At 30.9% G+C, this 26,155-nt stretch overlaps 1 protein-coding gene, 1 non-coding gene and 1 pseudogene across 2 annotated transcripts; 1 reads left to right on the plus strand and 2 right to left on the minus strand.

Annotated features, from left to right (window-relative positions):
- The first annotated feature begins 4,448 nt into the window (after positions 1–4,448).
- Positions 4,449–6,266, plus strand: LOC125608551 (annotated as a pseudogene).
- A 1,264-nt stretch (positions 6,267–7,530) lies between these two features.
- On the minus strand, positions 7,531–7,616 carry TRNAY-GUA. Its single transcript is given in 2 exon segments — positions 7,531–7,566; positions 7,580–7,616. It is a non-coding gene; the product is annotated as a tRNA-Tyr (tRNA).
- Positions 7,617–9,583: 1,967 nt separating this feature from the next.
- Positions 9,584–11,610, minus strand: LOC106417215 (TIR-only protein-like). The gene is made up of 2 exons (XM_048780978.1): positions 10,425–11,610; positions 9,584–10,032 (listed from the first exon to the last, which is right to left on the minus strand). The coding sequence occupies exons 1-2, from the start codon at positions 10,940–10,942 to the stop codon at positions 9,948–9,950; spliced, it is 603 nt and encodes a 200-aa protein (XP_048636935.1). The 5' UTR covers positions 10,943–11,610; the 3' UTR covers positions 9,584–9,947.
- Positions 11,611–26,155: the final 14,545 nt, after the last annotated feature.

Here is a 26,155-nt window from a genome sequence, read left to right on the forward strand (position 1 = left end):
CCTTCTGGTTTGTTCTTACCAAAGTTGCATATCATCGTTGTTGAAGCTTGAAAAAGCAAATCTGTGGTTAGAGAGAGTGGAAACTAAGCTAAGAGGATGTGAGTACTTACTGAACTGGTGAGTTTAGAAGCCAGAACTTGTGAGGATTTCAAAGGAAAAACAAGAGCATCCTCAGCACCAGGAAGATCTCCCATGGATCTTAACAGACTTGATGTGACTTGTGGTGAACGGATAATCTCATCCGATAATATGACAGGTTTGTATATATTTGTTTAATACAAAAATAATTAAATATTTTATTGACAGTTTGATGTAAGCACAATTTTTTTTTATATTAAAACTATCTCGTGGCGGATTGAGCGCATCAGCTGAAATTTCAGAAATGGTATGGCCTATCGAAGATAGTTCAGGCTGTTTCTTGCGGACGGCTTCTCCTGGCAAATTCTGGCTGCTCTTGTTGTTGGTTTTGTGGGTTTTCATGATTACTGTCTTCTCTTAAATTCTTGAAACTCTTTTTCGCGAGTTCTTGTGTTGCTGTACCTGCAAGAATCACACTATTTAAGAAAAAAACGGCATTATAAATCAAAGAGAGAAAACTTAAAAGATAAGTGTCAATAGTACACAGTGTCTACTGAATTGTATTTCATTTCATTGTACATATTAAAAATACATCCCCGAAATAAGAGAACATGGAGAGAAGCAAGATTTATCAGAGAATGGCACTTATTCAAACACTAATTTGACATGTACTCAAACTGGGACACAAATTTAAATTTAAATAGACCAATAGTTACTTCAAGTTAAACACAGTTCTGAAACAGACTAAACATAACATGCACACAAACTAAAAATTAATATTAAATTAATATTTAACACAAATCAATACTATTAAATCAGGATCATGACCAATTGATTGAAGTTTAGTCCAACAATAACTATCTTTATATATATATATATATATATATTTTATAACCATTTCTTTGATTCCAAATTAATTGGAACCCACTTCTTCCTATCAGACTACAAAACTGTCTTACAACCTTTTAATATTAGAATCAAGTTTTGCATTTTACTCAACTTTCTAACAACTGCACCTGAATAATCATATTATATTCACTATTCATATTATATATTTATAAAATATTAATTCCAATTTGAATAACAAAATCAAATTATATAAGTAAATTTAACAAAAGGTAATTCTCTCAAATAGTCATTTTTAAGTTTTTGTCATAAAAATATTCTTCAAAAAAAGAAAATGATCAAATAGCTCTTTTTTGTTTTGAAATTTTAATATCTATATTTTATTTTTAAAAGTTTGAAACTCTATCCCCAAAATCACACCCTTTAACTCTAAACCCTAAGTCTAGATTAGTTAACCCTAGAACCGGTCCTAAAATTTGAATGGTCGGATGCAAGAGAAAAAAATGTGGCCACTTTTTAAAGGAAAAAAAAAACAGAAAGAAAAAATAGAAACTAGAAATGCGGCCACTGGTTGTCAAACCCGTGTTCTGATGTAAATGTGGACATGAGTTTACCACTAGACTAAAGAAAATATATCAAATATGTGGCCGAATTTAATTACTAAATACACGGCCGCAAGCGGGTGCTTCGTGCAAGGGTCGGTACTGGTTAATCCTAGGGTAAAAAATGCATTTTTAATAAAACATATTTTGTTCTCAATTGGTGAATATGATTTCGGAACCAGAAGAATGACCAGCTTTTGCAGATTATTTGGAAGATTACAAGACCCTGACGGAGAGTTTCACACGATCAGAAATAATCCATGTTCCACGAACGCTTAACACTATGGCGGATAGTCTAGCCCGTAAAGCTAGGATGCAACCGTCTTATGTTGTTCATATGGATGCAGATCACCCAGTTTGATTTACAGAGTCAATATGAGTCTGTAAAAGTCGATGACAAAAAAAAAAATTTGGTCATTTTTTCATTGACGGCTATTTTTGTGACAGAAACTTTAAAAGAGCTATCCTAGGGAATTTCTCTTTTAACAAATTGTATCAAAAAGTTTTAAAGCATAAAAATTATTTTAATACAAAATGGGTTATAAGATAAATATTTTATTTTAATATCCCCCTATATATTAAAAGAGAAGTCACTTAAGTGAGATCTGGTGACGTGTCGTTCATAGGTGAAGTTTCAAAAAAATTGTTATAATTTGATTGGTCGATTGTTTTTAATTTTTATTTATTTAAATTAGTTCTAAAAATTTAAGGTAAGTCTAAAAATATTTAACATCACTTGCCATATAATCTTAAGAATATTACAAATAACAATTTATGGCAACTAATTCTCGAAATTATAGAAAGATTAATAATGTTTTATTTATTACTTTTAATATTTATAAACTATAAAATATAATGAACGAATTTTTATATAAGATAATTATAATAGTTTTATACTCTAGTTGATGAATTGTATTCGAATATAATTATATAATAACTATTTTAAATATTACAAAATCCAAAAATGTTTATTAATATGATTTTTAAATTTATCGTTGTTTACAGAATAAATTTATCAGAATTTTAAAATTATTTATATAATGTTATAAATTATTTGTAAAAATATAAATTCTACTATATATTGATTGAAAAGTCACATAAGTGATTTTTTATTATGTGTTGATCATAAATGAACTCTTCAAATTGTTAGAATTTGATTGACCGATGATTTTTAATTTTATTTATTATAATTATATCTAAAAGGAAAGGATAATTCAATTACCACTTTCCAAATAATCTACATAATATTAGAAATAATTATTTATGGTAACTAATTGTTGAAACTATAAAAGAGTAATAATGTGATCAATTTTTTATATATTTATAAATTACATAAAATTTTAACAGTTTCTCTTTTGCAGTTTCTCTTTTGTGAGATATATCTACCCAGACATCTCTTTTGCAGTTTCTCTTCCGTGAGATATATCAGTTTCTCTTTTGCAGTTTTGCACAATCAACATGTGGAATCTAATGGGACAGTGCTTTCAATAGACTGGAAAAATGTTGGTGCTAAGAAAATCGAGAGCACTCTTAATGATGATTTGGCGCTCAAGACATGAGAAATATGATCTTATATGATGTGTGAGTTTTACCTTAATCTAGACATAACTCGAAGCCTTGGTCTTAAGGTCTGGTTTCTCTACTTTATGGACTTAAGGTACTTTGTATTTTCCATAACTCATATTGTTTATACGAAACACTGAAATTTTTAATCTAAACGTTCTAATGTATTCTTTCATATGAACATAGTATACATATCAATATATAACATCAAATCTTTCATATTAACCACATACATGTAACATAAGTATTATATAGTTGTAAACATGTAATTATCAATTTAATATTAATGCTAATGTCCGCACATGCGTGCGGGCAGTCCACCTAGTATTATATTAAAACAACATCAAGACCTATTGATATAATTGTGGTACAATTATTTTAATACAATTATTAAAACTTCTTATTAATCATATAAGAAACATTATACAAAGAAAAACAAAAATATTAATAAAACACAGAAATATAAAAATTAAATTTCTAAAAAAATAAAAAATAAAAAATATACCCACCCTTTTAAGAGCGGATCAAAATCTAGTGTTTAATTAATATTCCATATATATATACTCACTTGTAGGCACCAACCAAATTTCCGGAAAACAACCCAAAACGATGTCGTCTGAGGCAGAGACAGAGGCAGACTCATACTAAATATGTGTGGGGTCAAAAAGATTTAACTGTGACACTGCTGGGTTTTGAACCTTGGTTATGAGGGGCCAGTCACTATATTTTACCAACTCTGGTACTGAATTTTTAACAATTTCTTATAAGAAAACAACTTATTATCATATTTTTGTGGTGTCAAGTGACTCCACTAGCTATAATGTGGGTCCACCCCTGGATGGAGATCCCAGTGAGTTCATCTCTGACAAAGAACTTCTGGGAGACATTCTGGAAGAAGAGTACTACACTTCGCAAGTTGTACGTAACAGAAAATCCTACTTCGAAACACCCAAGGACAAGATCTTCACTCAGAGTTTTCTTCCCTTAGAAGGTGAAATCAAAGGCACTGTGTACTGTTACAGGGGCGGACGAACATGTACGTCTAAGGGCAGTGCGGTGCCACAGTATGAAAAAGAAACTTTCGCTTATGGCAGCAAAATATTTTTAAATTGAGGATCATCTATTATTATTTATTAATTTACGCTTCGGACAACCAAAAATGCTCGCACGGCTCTGTCTAAGGGGTCACGTGCCCCCTACTAATTTTTGTTTTTTCTTGTATAATCTATGTAAATTTTACTGAAATGTTCTTATTTGGGTGAATAATTATGAAAAGTGCCCCCAGTTAAACAAAGGTTTGGTTGTTTTTAATAGTGTGCCTCCGATTGAAATTGTTTTTGGATCCGCCCCTGGGTGTACATGTCTCACGGCTACGGTTCCAACACAAGCTGGATGTTTCAGAAGATCTGCATGAGCTTCTCCACTTGGGGTTATGCTGTTTTCACCGCCAATCTTCTCGGTCACGGCCGCTCCGACGGAATCCGCTGCTACATGGGTTCGTTTCTTTCATTTTTTGTTTTTGTAGCATTATGCAAAACAGGGTATTGGGTTTTGGTTCGGTTTTGATATGCTTTGGTTCCCTATATAGGAATATTAGGACAGTTATGAATTCAGTCCAGTTTCAGTTCAATTATTTTCGTTTTTGGGTGGTTTAAGATAACAAACTTGAAAATCAACTAATATTTGAGAAATTTTTGAAACAAATTAGGTATAAGTTCGGTTCTAGCTTTCAAATATTTTTGGATACTTTCTGTAAAAATGTCAGATAATTCAGGTTTTTTTTATTAAATATCTTTAGTTACACATATAAAATAACGAAGAATTTTAGATAATTTTAAATATTTTAAACAAAAATATTAAGATAATTTATTCTTTCGGATAATTTAAATAATATTTTCTGGTATTTTTGTTCTCTAGGATAGTTCGCTTTATAAATAATAATAATTTAGAGTGTTTATTAATTTAAAAATTATATATTTATTTTTAGTATATAAACTAAGATATAAGAACCATTCAGATATTTGTAAACATCAGTTAAACTGTTACAATTTTCGGGTTGATTTTTGGTTTTTTGTTTAAACGCCCAAGGCTAGTCAAAACAGAGAGATTACTTGAGATTCATGTCTCGCTGTAAATTAGGGTTTTAGGAGGAAGAACTGAATGTATTTCTTTGTTTTCTTCCTCAGGTGATATGAAGAAAGTTCCAGCAACATCATTGTCTTTCTTTAAGCATGCTCGTTGCAGTGATCCGTTCCGTATATGCATCTCCCTGCTTTTCTCTTTGGTGAGTCCATGGGGGTCTTGCTATACTTCTCATGTACTTTCAGTCTGACCCTGATACTTGGACCGTTTTGATATTCTCGGCTCCTCTATTTGTTATCCCGGAGGATATGAAACCGAGCAAGCCTCACCTTTTGGCTGATACTTGGACTGCAATGCTGGATAATAAAATGGTTGGCAAGGCAATCCATCACCCAGAAAAGCTCAAAATCATTGCATCTAACCCGCAAAGGTAACAAAACAAAATTTGGTTGAGTCAACCAAGCCGATTGTGCAAAGTCTAATACAACATTCTAATTAGCCTCCAAATTTTAAAGAGCTAATATGCATAATATTATGGCCTAACAATTTAATTTTATTAAAGTTACTTTAAAATTGTTTTTGGCCCCTTAAATTTATCGGACGACCATGTTAATAATATAATCAGGGTGTATCATATGGTCTCTCTTACAAGTTGGAAATCAGTGCTCTTTAAACCAATATTTTGAAGAAAAAGTCTGGATGTTGTTGCTTTACAGATACACCGGGAAGCCTAGAGTGAGAACAATGAGGGAGATACTAAGGAAGACCCAATACGTGCAAGATAATTTTGGGAGAGTGATTATTCCGCTAATGACGGTGCACGGGACATATGATGGAGTAACATGCCCTTCATCGTCAACGCTACTATACGAAAAGGCATCGCGCACTGATAAAACATTGAAGCTTTATGATGGGATGTACCATTCCCTGATTCAAGGAGAGCCTGAAGAGAACGCTGCGACCGTGTTGAAGGATATGAGAGAGTGGATCGATGAAAGGGTAAAGAGATATTGATCTAAGTAAAGCCGCTTGAAACCTACATTTGTGAAGAGAAGTGTACATTGATATCATGATCTATACTTATGTTTGTTTGTATTTCGTCCAAGAACATGACTTTGTGAACACGTTGGCTAACTGCAGATGTATTATCATTAAAAAATGTCTTTGGTCACGACAAGTAAAAAGCTACAAACCTTGTAACTGAACGTCCCAAAGACAGTGATGAAACTAATACATGTGTAAAGGATCAGTTTTGGCATTTCCTTTGGAATTTTTCAGTTTGAGTCATGATGAGATGACGAAAAAGCCTTTGGAGTTTTGCCGTTTTCCATCATCGCTCATCAACAGCATACTCATAAACTTCTATGCAACCAAGAAAAAGCCGTGACGCCAAGTCGACTCTCAAAGCGTATTGTGGAATCTAAAAAGCATCTATACAAACAAAGATTGATGATCAATGCGATAATATTTTACAAATCTGAATCCGTTGATCAAAATGATAATGTTTAAAAAATTGGAATGTTATCTGATTAGTTCTCTACGTACAAAGTTTCATTTAGTATAATCAGTTCAGATTTTTATAAATTTATTTGAACCAATCAAACTGTTCTCTAAGTATATTACAACAATAAGAGTGCGAAATTACGGTTTTTCTACATTACAAGGATTTTAAAAAAAAGTGTCGCCAGGGACCATAGATATATAGTGAGACCTAAAATGACGATAAATGTTATTTAAGAATCAAGTGGTCTTCAAAACCTTACATAAGAACACATAGAGAGAGAGACATCTAAAACAGGACAAGTTTCTAAAAGGAGAAACAATGTTTAGCTTGGAAACCACTCTTGCTCTTCATCTGCCGGTCATCGATTTCGCAAGTCCAAACCTAAAACCAAGAACTATTGAATGGGACTCGGTGAGAGGCGATGTTCGAAGAGCTCTAGAAGAGTATGGATGCTTCGAGGCCTCATTCTATAACTTCCCAGTCAAACATCGAAAGGATGTTTCTAAGGAGGTTTTCCAGCTACTTTTAGAGACCAAACAGAGAGTTGTGTCAAAGAGAAAATAGAGAGGATGTGTGTGTCAGATTCCAACGTTACTTCTGTAGGAAGTCATGGGCGTTGACTTTGCAGAAAAAAATGAAGATAAAGTCAACGAGTTTACTCATAAGCTTTGGCCCCAAGGAAACGAAAGTTTCATGTACTTCTGAATGGTCGGGTTCTTATGGGTAATGAGGATGGGAACGAACACAAGATTCTCCGCTGGGTTGTTCTCTTTATTACACCGTGTATGCCGCTTTCAAAGGAGAGCAACACGCCGTTTCTCAAACCATAACGTCTTTTGAAAATAAAAAAATAAATCCGACCTGCCGGAATCGAACCAGCGACCTAAAGATTTGCAGTCACAGACTACAGTCTTCCGCTCTACCAACTGAGCTAAGGTCGGAAGTTAAAGTTTCAGTTCACCAATCACTTATATTGTTTACATATCTAATTCGTTTATCAATTAAGTTTATGAAAACTCATTGATTACCAACCATGTTTGATTAATGATTTTATATATAAAAATAAAAATACTTATGTGTTTTCCTCCAGTTATATATAGTGTTTTAAGAACTGAACATTTTATGGGCATAATATAAGTGATCTGCTTCTATCATCATTCAAAAGCTAAGGGAGAAGAAATTTCTATTACTTTCAGGTTTGATGAGTGAGTATTTTTGTGACGTAGATAAAATCATTTTGATGACATAAATAGCTTAATTAATTTTTTGCATATACCACAAATCATGATGTAATAATTCACCACATTTTGAAGAACGCAACATTTTCGTTGCACCTAAAATCGTTATCCATGTTAGTGTGAGCCACACATGACTCCACACTCGTCTAGGTCCGGCTCTGCCACCTAACCGTATGTGCCTAATTGGCCTTTCATGCATGTTTCCTCGGCCCGAGCCTCATTCAGTGTACGCATGCCCGAGTCTGAGGACATACGAACGAAACATTAGTATGAGGTCCCCAAACTTGTGGGTCCCACAATTAAAAAAACAAATATATAAAATTATCATTTTGCATATTTTATACATTATATTTACAGATTTTATGTAAAAAATAAACAAATAAATCAATTAAGTTAACATATCAATTTATGTAAAAAGGTATTATAATAGGTTATTCTCAAAACAATTATGTATGTATCATAGTAAATATTTTTTTTTTATAATTTTTTGATTTTATGTTTTGATATTCAATTTTTTTTTTAGTTTTGTATAGGGCCCCGGAAATCTCAAGACCAGCTCTGAATGTACGGATGATGTATTAATTTTTTAAGGCACGAAAGGATGGTATTTTTAACGTCTACAACAAACATTCACACTGGTTTTTATTTCTTTAGTACCTACTGTAGATAGGTTTTCAAAAAGGGAAATTTGGGTTCACGTCTATGACAGATCATCAAATTAAGCATATAACCATAAGAGAACTTAGGCTATGATATTTGTATAATAATTGCTATATTACCCTTGACATACATTTTTTTTATTCTAACAAATATGTTTTCCCCTTCTACTTTTAATTGATTTTAATTTTGGTTAGAACAATTATTAAACTTTGAATTTAACATAATAAAAACATAGATTTTTTTCTACACATTATGTTTTAAAACTTTCAAAACAAACATAAATTTTATAATTTTTTTACAATATTCCTTAAACACGACTTTAAATCTATACTATCATAGAAACATATATAGTATAGTCATATTTTGTTTTCAAATAAGACATATTTTTGTTGTATTCCAAACTATTTAGAAACATAGAATAGATAAATAATATAGAATATCAGTCAAATATATTATGTTATGTAATTTAATATACACTAAACATCATTCATATCTATAAATATGTTCTTTTAAATTGTTTACTACTTAAACTGCATTGAACCAGATAATACTAATAGATCAAATTATTATGTATTACAATATATATGGTTAAAATGATCTATTATATATTAGAATAGTATATGATTATAGTGTGTGATATACACACGCCCGCTCACCGTAAAAGACTGTGATGTCTATTTATGTGGCATAATAACACATTTTCCAAAGTATAGTTATATTTTTCATTTTTTCTCTGCTATGGTTATACAGCAAATTGTCCATTTCAAAAAACGTACGTATAAAAAAAATGAAAAAATGGTATTTGTAAGTCTATAACAAACATTTTTGGTACCAAGTATGCTTCCCGGATTTCAGCATCACTCATGTACCAAGGACGCGCAATCAGACTTTAGATTTCTTAGCTAAAACTGCGAGATCCTTCCATAGGGAGTTACTTTTTATTGGTTGTTCTATTCCGGTCTGGTTACCCAGACCACTTCTAACTTGAGTAATAGAATAGTCAGAAAAAAAAAAAAAAAACAAACAAACAAATATTTTCGGTAGTATAAAGAGATAATGTTTTTATATTTATTGAGCTTACAAAAGCATAGCAATTACGTACTAGACCCTTAAAACAAAAAGAAAAAGAAAAAGAAAAAGCAATTACGTACATGCAACACATACAAAAGAATTACAAAGAATAATGGAGATTATAAATCCTCATCAAAAAAATTTGATGTCTCTTCTATATATATATCAACTATCGATTTCTTAGGATATATATGCATGAATGAAATCAATTAAATTTATCAATCATAGGAAACTAAAAAAAAGAGAAGAGTATATGCTTGAGTGAAGCGTTTGATTTGGAGTTAGTTAAAGTTCCGCCAACGCCTAAACATCTTCATCGTTAGCCTCTAACTCCACCAACCTCTCAACGATAACATCCGACGCAATTGTAACAACCTCCGATAAATTCCTATAATGTGCCAAAAAGAAGAAGAATAAAATGTGAGTTTAATCAGAAGTTTTTATATAACATTGGTTTATATAAAAATGTTTTTTTTTTAACAGGAGGTTCAAAGGTGACCCGTAATCCGCACGTGGTTTTCGTTTGCCCAAAGGCCCGTAATCCGCACGTGGTTTCCGATTGCCAACCATCTAATCCCCCTGGCCCGGAACCAGCCGGCACTAATACCCATTACCCAAGGACCCGGCACCAACGCCACGATAACTTTAAATTTGGGGAGGGCGTAAAGCATTCTGTGGCCACATGGGTATTCGAACCCGGGTCCGTATTGGTACGTTAACTACCTCAAGACCACTAGTCCACCACCTGTGGTTTATAAAAATGTTAATCTCAAAAATTACCCTTTACAGGAATCGAACGTAAGCCCAACGGTATCTTTAGCTTCTTGAAGAGCCCATCTAAACCGTTGTATTTCATTATCAGAACATGTCACCTTTTCGATCATAACATCGAGTTGTGAAGGGTTGATGTCGAAAAATATCGGTATGATCCTTTTCTTGGACTCCATTATAAGAGCAAGCTCGTGCAAACAGAAATAAGAATCGCAATAGTTTGGAGAAAACACGGTTACGGCGACTTTAGAAGTGAGAATGGCGCGGTTTATATGATCAAAAAGCTTATCTCCAGGCTTCATATTCTTGATATCCAAGAATGGACGTAAGTTACGGGCATTGAGATTGTCGTAAAGCAACGTTGCGATGTTTCTCTTTGTGTCGGATCCTCTGTGGTTGATGAACACATCATTCAAAGCTTTTGGTTTGGTTGATGATGAAGAAGGGAGAAGATCGAGGAATGATGTGTTGTTTAGTTGAATGGACGATTTGGATTTCTTCATGAAGTCAAAAACCCTAGAGATCATGATTTTCTTATGTGTGATGAAATAAGACAAGATCGTTGGGATGATGAATAGGAGTTTTGTAGTGTGTGTTGGTAGATGTAGTTATGTATTTATATATATGAGGTTGGAAGTATAACTGTCGTGATATAATGGGCTTAAATACGAGAAGACAAGAAGAGAAGTGGTGGATTTTGAACAGCACAAGAGGAATGTTTACTAGACGTTGTCCGCGTCAGGAAATTGTTTTGACTAGTATACTATAAAGTATAAACTAGCTTAAACATGCGCAATTGCGTACGGGATGAATGTTATATATAAAACTATTTTTTATATATTATTATTTATTTGTATTTATTTACGTATTATGTATATAATTAAATTAGAGTAAAAACATAAATCAAAACAATACATCTTGTTTATTTACGATATTTTTTTGGTAAATAAATCAAAACAATCATTTTATTTATTTTATATGGTATATAACTAAATTTAAATGACATGAACATAGATATACAGTATATTTTAATATAAATATTTATTATTGAGAATTCATACTCATATGATAAACATAAAAATTTTTAAAGTGCGATTTTTAATGCAAAATTCAAAATTAAAATATTAAGGTTTCAATACTTAATCAATACAAATTTAAAAATTATCATATTTAAGTATTATTCTATGTTATATAATTTAAAATTAAACTATATTATTATATAATATGAATGTCTAGTAAATGAGACTTCATATTCATACAATTTATGATCATTTGTATCTTATCATTACCAAAAAAAGTTAAACCATTGATCACAAAATTTTAGTGTGAAACATTTAACGTTTTAATAATTTATAGTCGTTTTAAAAATTCAAAATATAACATAATTTATTTTAATTTTTTATTATATGGTTAATATAGTTGTTTAATATCTTTTAATAATATTAAATTAAACAAAAAAACTAAGATACAAAAATTATTATCAAATATTTATTATTCATAATCATTAATTGTCATATATATATTATCATATTAAACAATTCCGTAGCTTTTATTTAAGGAAAGTGTGAAGAATATTATTTTGTACACTATTTATCAATTTAATAGTTAATTTAATAAAAAAATATAATATAAATTAAGATGGACCAAACTATTTCTTAAAAATTCTGAATTTCATTCTCATGGTGACACGTGGCTACAAAATAAAGTTATAATGTTTTTTAATTAATATATAAGAGATCAGTTTTGACAGGAAATATATCATAAAATATGTATAATTTATAATTTCCCCTGAGCGAATAATATATCATCATCAGTGTACAAAAGTTATGTTACATGACCCGTTATTCTCAATAAGACTTTGCCATATAAAATTTAAATAGTTAGAGTTGTAGTTAAGTAAACTTCTTATCTCTTGATAAAAGAAATCTTATTTATTTTTCAAATTAAACCTTTAATTAATCAATTAATTATTAAGTTCTAAATAAGTTGTTTACATTGTTTAACTATTGAGTTAATTATATTTTTCCATCTCAACAAAAATCGCCTACTTATCACACACAAAAAAAAAAGAATGAAGAACAAGAAATGTTGGGTAACTATTGTAGTCGTTGAAAGAGGGCTGACCATTTCCCGTCAAAGAAGGTACCAGTGTGGTTGAAATTTCTTTTCCTCTTCTACGAGTTAAAAGAGGAAGATTCACATGACCATTTTTGTTAATTTGTTGCTGTCCTTACTGTACACCAAATAGTGTCATACAATATGTCTACTTTTGGAGTGGATACAAATTGAGTTTGGATCTATTAGGGCAAGTGGCCTTCAATATATTTAGGTTATGAATGGAGACTTGGTCGTGGTGCGTATTTGTAATAACGAAAGACAAAATTCAGAAAGTCACCATTCACACAAATACTCTAAAACAGGACGTATTTTACTTAAAAAACACAATTGCCAAAAACAAAAATAATTTGTTGTTTTTGTTTATTCACCACTTACCAATAACGCACTTGATATTGGGGAAAAATATCTTAGTATCATTTCCTCCAGCCTCCAGACAGAACCCAGAGTTTCGGGTCACCGATAAGGAAACGCTCCAAGTCCCCGCTAGAAGGAACTCCGAGTTCGGTTCCTGGAACCAAGCTCCCTTCCAAAAAATGGAAACTTCCGATAAGAAGAACCTTCCATATTTCTGGATATCTAAGAGTTTAACCTAATAGAACCGACTCCTAGACGACTATATAAGAGCTACTAAAACCCTAAAGCATAGGATCGACCTCTCCAAGGCTTAGAAACTAGAACTAGACGGCTAGAATTAGGGTTCTAACTCAATACCTTGTAATCTTGTTTATTTTATCTAATAAAAGTCTATTCAAGCTTATCTTTTCATTATTATCTCAAATCCCTACGAAATACATTCAAACTCACCCGGTTTACCAGCCTATCCATCGTTCTGTGGTACTTTAAAAGAGCCTACACAAAAATCCCCTAACACTTGGTATTGTAAATTCACTCTCCATCTAGCAGAACGTATCTATCTATATTATTAAAGTTAAAATACTTTTTAGAAACAACTACTCTTTCATATTAATAATTATAATTTATGCCACTGAAACAATAATTATTAAGATTTTTTTTTTTAAAAAGACAAGAACTATTACGCTAAAACCTGCGCCGTGCGCAGCGTGAACATGATATTTAAAAATTATTTTTTGTATGAAATTTGTTTTACATATTACAAAATAATAAATATATATTGAATAATTAAAAGTTATTAACTATTACTGTTGCATATGTGTGTCATAAAACTCTGTATACCAGTATAAGCCCATCACTCGTGGATCAGACTGAGTGCAGGCATCGTAGGCGAAAGGAAGATAAACTCGCTATCAAGATTGACATCTACGGGGTGCGGGGGGGGGGGGGGGGGGGGGCGCGCGGTACGGTATGCCTTTTAGGTTAGGAAAATTTAATTTTTCTAGATAAGTATGTATTCATAAAGGATAAAGGAAATCTGGTTTTTGGAGCTGCTATAAATATGAGTCTAAGGGTTTGTAAGATTATTATTCACACAATAATAAGAAACCCTAAACGGGTATTTACCTCAATACGTTTAGTTCTCTATTGTCTTTTAGCTTAATTTGTGGCTGTTCACAACAACTGGTATCAGAGCTTTAGGTTACGAAAATTCTAAAGAATGACCGGAGGAAGTTCTCTGAAGTTCGATGTTCCAGGATTCGATGGTAAGGGGAACTTTGGTCTATGGCAACGACGAGTTAAGGATTTGCTTACGCAGCAAGGGATGAAGAAAGCTTTGTTGGAGTCGAAACCGGAAGCGTTGGATCAGGATGATTGGGAAGAGATGCAGGATAAGGCCGTCTCAACGATTTGACTTTGCTTGTCGGATGACATAACACATCAGGTGATGGAACTCACAACTTGTAAGGAGATGTGGGATAAGTTGGAAAAGATGTATATGCCGAAATCGTTATCTAGCAAACTATACCTCAAGCAGAGGTTGTTTGGTTTGAAGATGTCTGAGAACGGAGATCTGGTCGCACACGTCAACAACTTCAATCAAATCATCGGGCATCTGGTGCGTGTGGATGTGAAGGTTTGGGTGTACTTCATGAAGCAGAAATCTGAAGTGTTCGAAAACTTCAAGATTTGGAAAGCTGAAGTTGAAAATCAAACGAAGAGAGAGGTGAAGTACTTGAGATCGGATAACAGCACAGAGTATACTGATGGGAAGTTCCAGAAGTTCTGTGAGGAGCATGGTATTCAGAAGATCTTTACAGTGCGAAAAACACCTCAGCAAAATGGTGTCAGTGAAAGAATGAACCGTTCGATTGCAGAGAAAGCAAGGTGTTTGAGGTTGAATGCAGGGTTATCAAAACAGTTCTGGGCGGAAGCAGTAAACATGGCAGTCTATCTCATCAATAGATCGCCAAGAAGTTCCTTAGGAGGGAAGGTCGCATAAGAGGTATGGACTGGAATAGATATTGATTTATCAAACTTGAGGATATTTGGATGTCCAGCTTACATGCTAGTTTCGGGAGACGAAAGATCAAAGCTAGATTCGAATCCAAGAAGTGCATCATTCTAGGCTTTGAGAAATGTGTTAAAGGGTTCAAGTTATGGGATCCTGAGGCGATGAAGAGGATGTTTAGTCGAGATGTGGTCTTTGACAAGCAGTTTATGGTGCAGCAGGCGATATCAGACCGAGTGCCTATGACTATTGAGACTATCATGGATTCTGAAGCTACTCAGGAGGAGTCTGGTGGGGATAAACCAGATGAAGTTAATTATGAGTGGCCTGTGGAAGTAGTGCAGAAAGAGGTTCAACGTGGAATAACGGAGAGTTTGGCTTCTAGGAGACCTAAACGTGCAACAAAGGCTCCAATGAGATTCGGGTTTGAAGACATGGCCAATTATGCTCTTATGATCGAGATGGATGATCCTACCAGCTATCGAGAAGCTATTAATAGCGATAAGAGGGAGGAATGGATTGGATCTATGACGGAAGAAGCGGAAAGTCTGGATAAAAACAAGGCTTGGGATCTTGTGGAGTTACCTGAAGGGAAGAGAGCAATTGGTTGTAAGTGGATCTATAAAAAGAAAGAAGGGATGTCTGTGAAAGAACCTAAGAAGTTCAAGTCTAGAGTGGTGGCAAAAGGATACTCGCAAAAAAGGTATAGACTACGATGAGATATTCTCGCTTGTAGTACGACACACTTCCATACGAGCTGTGTAGGGTTTGGTAGCTGTTTGGTATTTGCATCTTGAGCAGATGGATGTGAAAACGGCCTTCCTTTATGGAGACTTGGAGGAAGAAATATATATGGAGTAACCTAAAGCTTTGGTTAAGCCTGGAGAAGAGCATCTGGTGTGTAGATTGAAGAAGTCTCTTTACGATTTGAAGCAGGCTCCAAGGAAGTGATACAAATGGTTTGATTCATATATGTTGAAGATTGGCTATCAAAGATGCAAGTATGATTGCTATGTTTTTGTCAAATCCCTTGACGACCATTCTCCCATATTTCTGCTTATGTTGACGATATGCTCATTGCTGCAAACGATATGGAGAACATAAATCGTTTGAAGGGGTTACTGGGACAAGAGTTTGAGATGAAGGATCTTGGTGCTGCAAAGAAAATTCTTGGAATGGAGATTCGCAGGGATAAAAGCTCTAAGAGATTATGGTTTTCTCAGAAGAGTTACATCGAGAAGGTGTTAGAACGTTTTGACATGTCGAAGTCAAAATTAGTCTCTACACCATTAGTGAAGCACTTCATACTTTCAGCAGAGCAAAGTCCAAAGTCTGCTGAAGAGCTCAAGGATATGGCAGAGGTTCCTTATGCTAGCGCAATTGGCTGTTTGATGTATGCAATGGTGTGTACAAGGCCGGATCTAGCACAAACAGTTAGTCAAGTTAGTAAGTACATGTCGAATCCTGGAAAAAAACATTGGGATTCTGTGAGGTGGATCCTAAGGTACTTGCGAGGGACAAGTGATTATGGATTTATGTTTGGAGGAGAAGTGCAACATTCAGCTATTGGGTTTGCGGATTCAGATTATGGTGGAGACCTTGATAATAGCAGGTCGACTACAAGGTATGTATTTACCCTTGCAGGAGCACCTATATGCTGGAGATCAGTACAACCTATTGTAGCGATGTCGACCACTGAAGATGAATACATGGCACTTGGGGAAGCAGTATGGGTATAAGGTCTTGTATCTGAATTGGGTGTTGATCAAGAAGGTGTTCAGCTACACTGTGATAGTCAAAGTGCATTATGTTTGGCTAAAAATCAAATGTATCATGGGAGGACGAAGCACATTCGTATAAGGTTTCACAAGATAAGGGAGTTGGCAGCTTCTGGAGAAGTCTTATTGGAAAAGATGCATACATCAGAGAATCCTGCCGACGTGTTGACCAAGCCTGGTACAACGGAGAAGTTCAAGCATTGCTTGGATCTGTACCGTGTTTGCCAATGCTGAGAAACAAAGGAGGTTCCCCTCAGAAGATAGACGGGATAGAGAGTTTTGTAGAGATTTTTCGTCAAGGTGGTGTTTGTTGCATCTGTGTGTCTTAAATCTCTGTGGGTCGGATCGAATGCGGGCGTCGTAGGCGCAAGGAAGATAAATCGCTATCAAGGTTGATATCTAGGGGGTGCCTTTTAGGTTTAGAAAATTTTACTTTTTTTAGATAAGTATGTATTCCTAAAGGATAAAGGAAATCGGGTTTTTGGGGCTGTTATAAATATGAGTCTAAGGGTTTGTAAGATTATTATTCACACAATAATAAGAAACTCTAAACGGATCTTGCCTCAATACGTTTTGTTCTCTATTGTATTCTAGCTTAATTCGTGGTTGTTACATATGTAATTAAATTGGTGCAAACATATAAATCAATTTTATTAATCCAAACAATATATTTTTTCTATTTGATATGATATGTAATTACATTTAAATGATATTAACATACATACTATATTTTTAATATAAATGTCTTTTAAATGGAATTTTTTTTATCATATGTATCTTGAATAGGAAAAACTTAATTATACTAATAACAAAGTTTTATTGTGGGAATGGTAGTTTTAGTAATTTATATATATTTTTTTAAATTAAGTTGTCAATGTTCGTCCAAAGCTTTTATCAAAAAACAATTTCAAAGTAAATTTTGATGCTAAAATGTTTATATATTGTATATGGGTTATAGTTTAATTTAAAATGATATATATATATATTAATCTTAAAAATTAACTAAATTGGAATTTTTACGTATATAATTTTGTAATCATTTGTATTTTTTCATAACAAATTTTTTAAACCATGGATCACAAAATTTGAATGTGTGACTTTTAACATTTTTAGTAATTTATAGTCATTTAAAAAAATTCAAAAATATAACATATACAGAAAAAATCTAATTTCTTATTATATGATTATGAGAAATTACCACAAATATCACATTCATAGTAACACTTTCATGTCTACACTAATCACTTTTTTCTTCACTTTTAATGAATGGTAGAAGACACTTATATCTTTAGGATTAACTAATCTAGACTTATTGTTTAGAGTTAAGATGTGAAGTAGGGTTTTTGGAATATGAAATTTAGGATTCTAATAAATATATAAATAAATACTTACAAAATATAAAAAATAGTTTCAAACATAATTTTTGATTTTCAAAAAGATAATTTGAAAAAAATAAAAACAATTCGTAAAAAAAACTCAAAAAAGGTTTTATAAAAATTTCAAATATCAAAAGTATAATTCGAAAACATTAAAAAAGTTGTTGTTTTTTATTTTTATATTTATTTAAATAATGATTTATTATATATATATATATAGAGAACAAGTGTATAAGAGTCTTTTGTCACTTAATGAAGAATGTATTTTTGAAAATGTCTCTTTAGTGGTGGCAAAGATGAAAAGTGGTACCATGAAAATGGTAAATATGAAATTTCCCCTATGATGATTATTGTGGTTGTTTAATTTATTTTAATTTTTTAAAATAAAAAAATATGATAGACGATACACTAATTTTCATCAAATCTTTATTATTCAAAAATCATTAATTGTCATATATAGTTTAGCCACATTAGACAATTTCGAAACTTTTATTTATGAAAATAATTAATAATATTAATAGTGGATATATGGTTTGTTTAATAAAAAAACTTATTATATAATTAAATGGACACAAATATTTTTCTAATGATTTTAAAAATCATCCTATTGATCATGTGCTACAAAATAAGTTGTAATATTTTTTCAATTAATATATAGGAAATTAATTAATTAAGCGCTAATCATTTATTTTGTTAGATTTTTCTCTATCCAAGCTTATTAAATTTAATTAATTAACCACAAATCATTTATTTTGTTAGATTTTTCTCTAAGCAGATATACCAAACTTAGGGTTATTTTCTAACTAGATTATTCTCTAACCAAATTTAGCATAAACAAATTTATTTAAAATTTGACTACAAACTTGAGATGTTATATATTCACGTATATTATTTTTAAATATATGTTAAATAATGTGATGATTAATATATTTTACAAATATATTGGAATTATAAGAATACAACAAATAAGTTTCATTTTAACATTCTCAAAAATAAATATAGAAGTGGAATTTATCTAGCATATAAAATCTTAAATACATATCTACCTATCTTATTAAAACATAAAGAATTTAATTTATAAATATATTTATTAATATACATAAACATATATCTATTTTAATATGAGGATTAATAACTGAACCGAGGATATGCTAAATCCTTTCCAGTTTTATATTCAGGATTTTAAGTGGTCTATAGTAACCTTCAATATCTATGTCAAGTACAATATCTATATTTACGTCTATCTATTTATTTACGAACTAGGTGGACCGTCCGCACGCATGTGCTGGTGTTAACATTAATATTAAATTGATAATTATATATTTACAACTATATAATACTTATGTTACATGTATGTGGTTAATATGCATCTGATCTTAACTCTAGGTGATCTGCCTGCATCCTTATAGTGAGTTTCAAAGTTTTTGAAAAGTTTTGAGATTACTTTTGGCTCTCAGACATATCTGAAGAGGATCACGCACAATAAATAAATTGCACTTGATTAGCATACACATCTTATATTATATTTTTGATAAGTGATTTAACTTTATAAAAAAAGAATTACTTTTTTTCGAAATGGATGATCAGTTTCTGGATACACAAAGTCGTCTCTTTTTGTTAGTTGAATCACTACTGATACAAAAATATAGATAGAGATACAACATGGAGAGAAAGAGAACAAAAATAAACGGAGAAGAAGAATCCCCCATAAAATTACCAGTAGTGGTGTTCCCGTCTATGAGTTACTTATTGATTATCATACACCTGCGCAAGATCACAAAAGTAGAATTTAAATTAAAACGATCAAAAACATATGAAAACTTAAAAGATAAATGCATGAAACTAATAGGAGTGGCGTGATATTTATATATCAAATTAGTTTAAGTTTCTAAATGACCTAGCTTTCAAGAGAAGCTATGAGATATAATTTCCTCTAATAAATTTTAATTCAGCTATGAGATAGAATATTTTTTAATAAAATTTTACAGATATTCTAGTTATAATATATACATAATTTTGGTAACTCAAATTTTGATATATATATATATATATATATATTTAAATATTAAATTTATGATATTTGGAAAGAAGATATCTCGTCAGTTGATTGCAACTGGTTTTTGATAAAACAAATTCCACTATAAGGATTTAAATAATATATAATAAGGAAAGAATAAGAAATTTTAACGTTAAAACCCTTCAACTAAGTTTGTTTTGGGTAAAAACCCTCAAACTAAGTATTTAACGAAAAACCGCCTAAACTAAATTTATTTAATGAATTAAACTCTAACAGGTCATAATTACCATTACTACCAGTAAATCTTTAGTTTAGGAGTTTCTACACTAAGTAAACATAGTTGAAGAATTTTACCATTAAAAATGAAAAAATTCAAAATATTGTAATAGAAGGATAAATTTTCAAAATACATTTGAAAAATTAATGTATAAGCTTCTATAAATGATCAACACGTAATAAAAAATCACTTATGTGACTTTTCAATCAATATATAGTAGGATTTATATTTTTATAAATAATTTAAAACATTATATAAATAATTTTAAAATTCTGGTAAATTTATTCTGTAAACAACGATAAATAATTTAAAAATCATATAAATAAACATGTTTGGATTTTGTAATATTTAAAATAGTTATTATATAATTATATTTGAATACAATTCATCAAGTAGAGTATAAAACTATTATAATTATCTTATATAAAAATTCGTTCATTATATTTTATAGTTTATAATTATTAAAAGTAATAAATAAAAAATTATTAATCTTTCTATATTTTCGAGAATTATTTGCCATAAATTGTTATTTGTAATATTCTTTAGATTATATGGCAAGTGATGTTAAATGTTTTTAGACTTGCTTTAAATTTTTAGATCTAATTTAAATAAATAAAAATTAAAACAATCGACCAATCAAATTATAACAATTTCTTGAAATTTTATCTATGAACGACACGTCATCGGAAATAATGACTTCTTATTTAATATATAGGGGGATTATATGCATTTCTCGGAGATTCATAGCAATCTGATGTCACCATTCTATGGAATGGTGCAAAATCATTTCAAACAACGATACTTTACAAAGGCAATTAGTTTATATTTATTGTTAGGGTATTTAAAAATACATTACAATATACTTTTGGGGAAATTTCGTAAATAAATATGACAAAAATAGAATTGTATTGAATATGCTTTATAATCTTGAAAAGTCCAAAATTTTAATGTAAAATTTGATCATTGTGTTGAAAATCTCCAAATTATATAACAAAATTAATTAATATGTAAAATGATAAAATTACACCAAAATTTAAATGTTTATCCTAATTTTCATCTCCTAATTACTAAATTCTAAAGTATAAAGTTTAAACTTTAATGACTAAATTCAAACTTAAATACAAAAATAAAATTTCGAAACCTTTTCGTTAGTGTTATTTTGAATTTTTTTTGTTATACATTATTTTTAGAATAGAAATATGTTTTAGTTATATATTTTTGTTAATTTTTTTTTATTGAAAGAATTTATGTTAACGCTGTTTTGTTTTTGTTATATTATATGACCACTCCTATTATATAATAATTTAGCGACAAAGGTTGCATACTTTCCACAAATACGCAGAGAATCCAGTCACGATGGAGACAAGAAAACATTTCTTTTTCTTACTATTTTCTTTTTCTAATCACAACGCATGGTCAGTTGAATAAGTCCAGTCATTTGATAAAATAACGTACGTAATTTTCACAAACCCGCTTTTCTACAGAACGATGAGTCAACGGATATACTTGTCCTGTGAATTAAAAAATTTTAGACTTGTACTTAACTTGTCAGAAACGAATATTTGTTATTTTGTGTACTTGTCTAAAAATATATTACTTTGCAAGTTACTTACTTTATTCAATTACTTGTTACTTACAAGTATTTATCAATTAGCTGGATATATTTCCAACTTTCTAAAAATGACTTGATAGATAATATTTTACGAGGAAAGTTTATTTTATTTATTCGATTTGGTAAAAACACGAGAGTTATTTTAAATAAAATATTTGCACCTAATATAAAAAAAAAGATGAAATTCGATAAAAAAAATATTGTTTACTTTTTACAACAAAAAAATATTTGTTTAGGGATTTAGTTTTTATGGTTTATTTATTATTTTTTAATCGTAAAACAAGTAATGAATAATATCAAGGCGAGTCGTAACTTTTTATGTGATATTTGTTACTTGCCTTGTACTTGCAAGAAGCAAAACTCAACGACTTGATACTTGATTTGACAACGATGAATATTTGAAAAAACGAAGTGAGTACGGGTCAAGTAGCGGGTGTAAGACAAGTAATGAGTATTCGTATCTAACCCTACTGTGAATCGGACAGAAAACTAGATCGAGTCAAAACACAAAAAAAAAAACTAGACAGCAAAACAAATGAACAAAAGAACCTTTTGAACTGAACTTACTAAAGCCCATTTGGTGTTATTATATCACAATCTTAATAGTCTAAAGAACATTGACGACATGGACCAATACTAAAATCATGAAAATCCCAAACTTTTTTGATCTTTAGACCATGGACAATGGTTTTGTAAATTCAACACCTTCAATTCTCATTTTAACTATCCATGTCATCTTCCCTTTCTTCCACTTCATTATTCAACACTCAATTCATTTTTAACCCTTACAATATTTTTGTTTAATAAAATTCAACTACATACCCTACAATTTTATTTCATATACTTGTATATCTACATTTAACTTTTATAAAAAATATCTAAATATTAACAGAAATATTTTAAAAAAAAATCAAATTAAAAGAATTAACTTTTAAAATGTTTTTTTTCTTGTTTTATATTTTTGCATGTAATAAAAATTAAAACTAGTTTACTAAAAAGTAGTAGAATTATGTATTATATATATTTTTAACCAAATTAATCAAAACAAGTTTCTAGTTGTAGAATAAGAAAAATAATTTTTATATAAAATAAAATAAATTAAATCAATCTATTTGTATAAATACTAATCACAAACAATTAGGAGGATAAAAATATCAAATATATCATTCTCTCTCTTCTTTCTCATTGACTAATTTGGAATATGTCACTTGTGGGTCTCATGTTTTGTGTTTTAACATGTTGAAAAGTTTCAACTCAGTTGAATCCACATAAACATTTTAACTTTTTCAACATGTTCATTGTGGGAATTCAACTGTTGAATTAAAAATTCAACAGCCCCATTGCACATGGTCTTAGATCACCTCCAACGTGGATCTGTAAATATCAGAGCTAAAAAAAACCGAGAAAAAACAATAGATGAATTGTGTCAGAACCAATTCTAATAAAAAAAAACTTTTGATAACTTGCGAGATATTGTTTTTGACAAATGTTAATTTATAACTGGTTCATACTAAAAAGTAAAACAACTACATAATAAATTTAATATAAAATATTATTATTAGTTGTTAGAGATATTGCTTTCGTATGTACCGATAAATTGATAATGTTGTTCTTATGTTTATTATGGTTGTGATTGTTTGTTAGATATAGCAATATATTTTAAAGGTAAACATATTTACTCTAATTTCTGGCATTATTTCACCAGTCAAATAAAAATATATATACTCTACTTTTTCGTTGACAATAGTCGAGAAGGAAAAAATTAGTTGTGCTTTTTCTTTTTCGTTGTGTAAATAAAATATTTACCCGTAAGTCTTCTACAGCAAGACTACTTACGGGTAAGTCTTCTACGCAAACAGATATGGGAAAAAAATTCAAATTCATACCTTTTTCCTTTTCTATTTTTTCTATTTTTTTTTTATCTTCCTGAGTTACTCTACTAATAACCAATCAAACCATATAAAGTTGGACTTGTAACTTTAATTAGCTCTGATCATCATGTGATATCTATCTATATATCTGAACCCGCCTTACTATTAGTGAGACATTCAGACAAAAAAATCGTAAACTTTGATATTGTTTGTGCTTTTAAACAAACAATGAAATTCGTAGTAAGCAAACAATGAAACCCTTCTAACTCAAACAAGTAAACGAATCAACATCTCAAACAAGCAAATGAATCAACATCTTAAATCGCAAACAATGAAACCATCTAACTCAAACAAGTAAATGAATAAGCATCTCAAAATAACAAACCAATCAAAATGCAAACAAGTAAAACAAATCAACATATCAAATCGCAAACAAGTAATACGAATCAACATATCAAATTGCAAACAAGAATATGAACAAGCAAACAAGTAAAACATGTAGCAAACAATGAAACTCGAAGAAAACAAATAAGAAAATGAATAAGCAAACAAGTATGTGAACAAACAAACAATGAAACCCATAGCAATCAAACAAGAATACGAACAAGCAAACAAGTATATGAACAAACAAACAATGAAACCCATAGCAATCAAACAAGAATACGAACAAGCAAACAAGTAAACAAGGAAAACCTATAGCAGTGAAACATTTATGAAACATGTAGCAAGCAAACAATGAAATCCATCTAACTCAATGTAAACAAATCAAAACAAGCAAAACAAATCAACATCTCTAATCTCAAACAAGTAAACCCATCTAAACAAGTAAAACAAATCAACATATCAAATCGCAAACAAGTAAAACCTATCAGATCACAAACAAGTAAAACCCTTCGGATCCTCTGCATGTCTCTCAAAATCAATGATATATGAGAAAACAAGTAAAACCAATCGATGTTGAGAGAAGAGGAAGATAAATCGAAAAGTTTTGGAGAGATCGACGAGTCGACAAAGACAGTCGAGAGATCAACATATGAAGATACGAACGATGAAGGAAATCACCAAATGAGTAGTTAAAGGAGAGATTTTGGAAGAAAATTAGAGAAAACTACGAAACAAAATTTTCTCCTCAAATGACAAAACCCTAACTTTTTGTGTATTGGGCTGACTACATCTACAATAAACTAAATCCATTAACGTGCATAGATCAATTGGTTTATAATTCTTGACCAATTAAAGCCCATATAAAAACATAGATGTAATCAGAATAAATCCATTTATATTTGGATATGGACAACCAATGATCAGCCCAAATATTTTACACAAAACTATATGTACCAAAATAGAAGTTTTAGACTAAATAAATAACCAAAAAATAAAGGTAAAAAAGAACGGCGCCAAAACTTGATACACTAAAATTGGATCTTTGCCTACTGTCAAGTTAACAGTGTAGTTGTAATATCTTTAGATTCAATTCCAGAGGACCAGTTCACACTTTATCTTTATGGGATCAGAATTAAGCTAAAACAAAACTGGGGTTTCTAAAATAGTAAGGTAACGTAAATAACAAGTTAACAAGGTGAGGTTGTTTTCGAATTGATTAAAGGCGCTAGTCTAAAGTTTCTTCTTCAGGTAAGGAAATCGCAAACCAAACAATTATTCAAGTCCAGTTTAAACGAGTCTAAACTCGGATCACTCAGGTTGAAACAACCCACTGTCGTGGTGTTGTTTCCTTTGTAGATCGGTCTTGACACCTAAACTCTCGTTTGGATCAAGACGCGATAGCAAGCTTTAGAGATCAAGTCCGATATGTTTCCAATACACCATAATATCTACTCTCGCTGACTAGGGAGTCAAAGCTCATTCAAATCATATCAAGTTATCAACCAACGGTTAGCTAAATTGATTAACCTAACTCATGCACTAAGTGATCAGTTCAATGCGAGCAATAAGAACAGATATGAATGTAGACAATCTTAAGATGACTTATTTATACTTCAGCTCGCGAATCCAAACCCTAGAACCCTAAACTAACTCGGTGACTACTCAGACATAACACAAGAACAGAGAAGCATGATTTCTGAATTACTGCATATAATAGATAATAGAAATCAGATTGTTCAGGATAATCTTCTCTAGGAAATAGATTAGGCATTCTCCCTTACAAGTAGCAATTGCTAAAATCACAAAGCTCTCTCAGGTCTTTCTTGCGTAAAAACTAAGGTAGGTCATAAATTAAATAAAAGAAGACTATATATAGGGGCCACAGACGGCTAGAGGGAAAAATATGAAAACTAGGGCAAATCCCGAAATATTTAGAAACTTC

This window comes from Brassica napus, chromosome A5 (genome assembly GCF_020379485.1).
Source record: "Brassica napus cultivar Da-Ae chromosome A5, Da-Ae, whole genome shotgun sequence".
Taxonomy (NCBI): Eukaryota; Viridiplantae; Streptophyta; class Magnoliopsida; order Brassicales; family Brassicaceae; genus Brassica; species Brassica napus.

Excerpts from the sequence above, each read along its gene's own strand:
- LOC106417215 (XM_048780978.1), bottom strand. The coding sequence starts at position 10,942 with ATGATCTCTAGGGTTTTTGACTTCATGAAGAAATCCAAATCGTCCATT. Across the intron at positions 10,033-10,424 it reads ACGTTCGATTCCTGTAAAGG|GAATTTATCGGAGGTTGTTA; the intron begins GTAATTTTTGAG and ends GGCACATTATAG.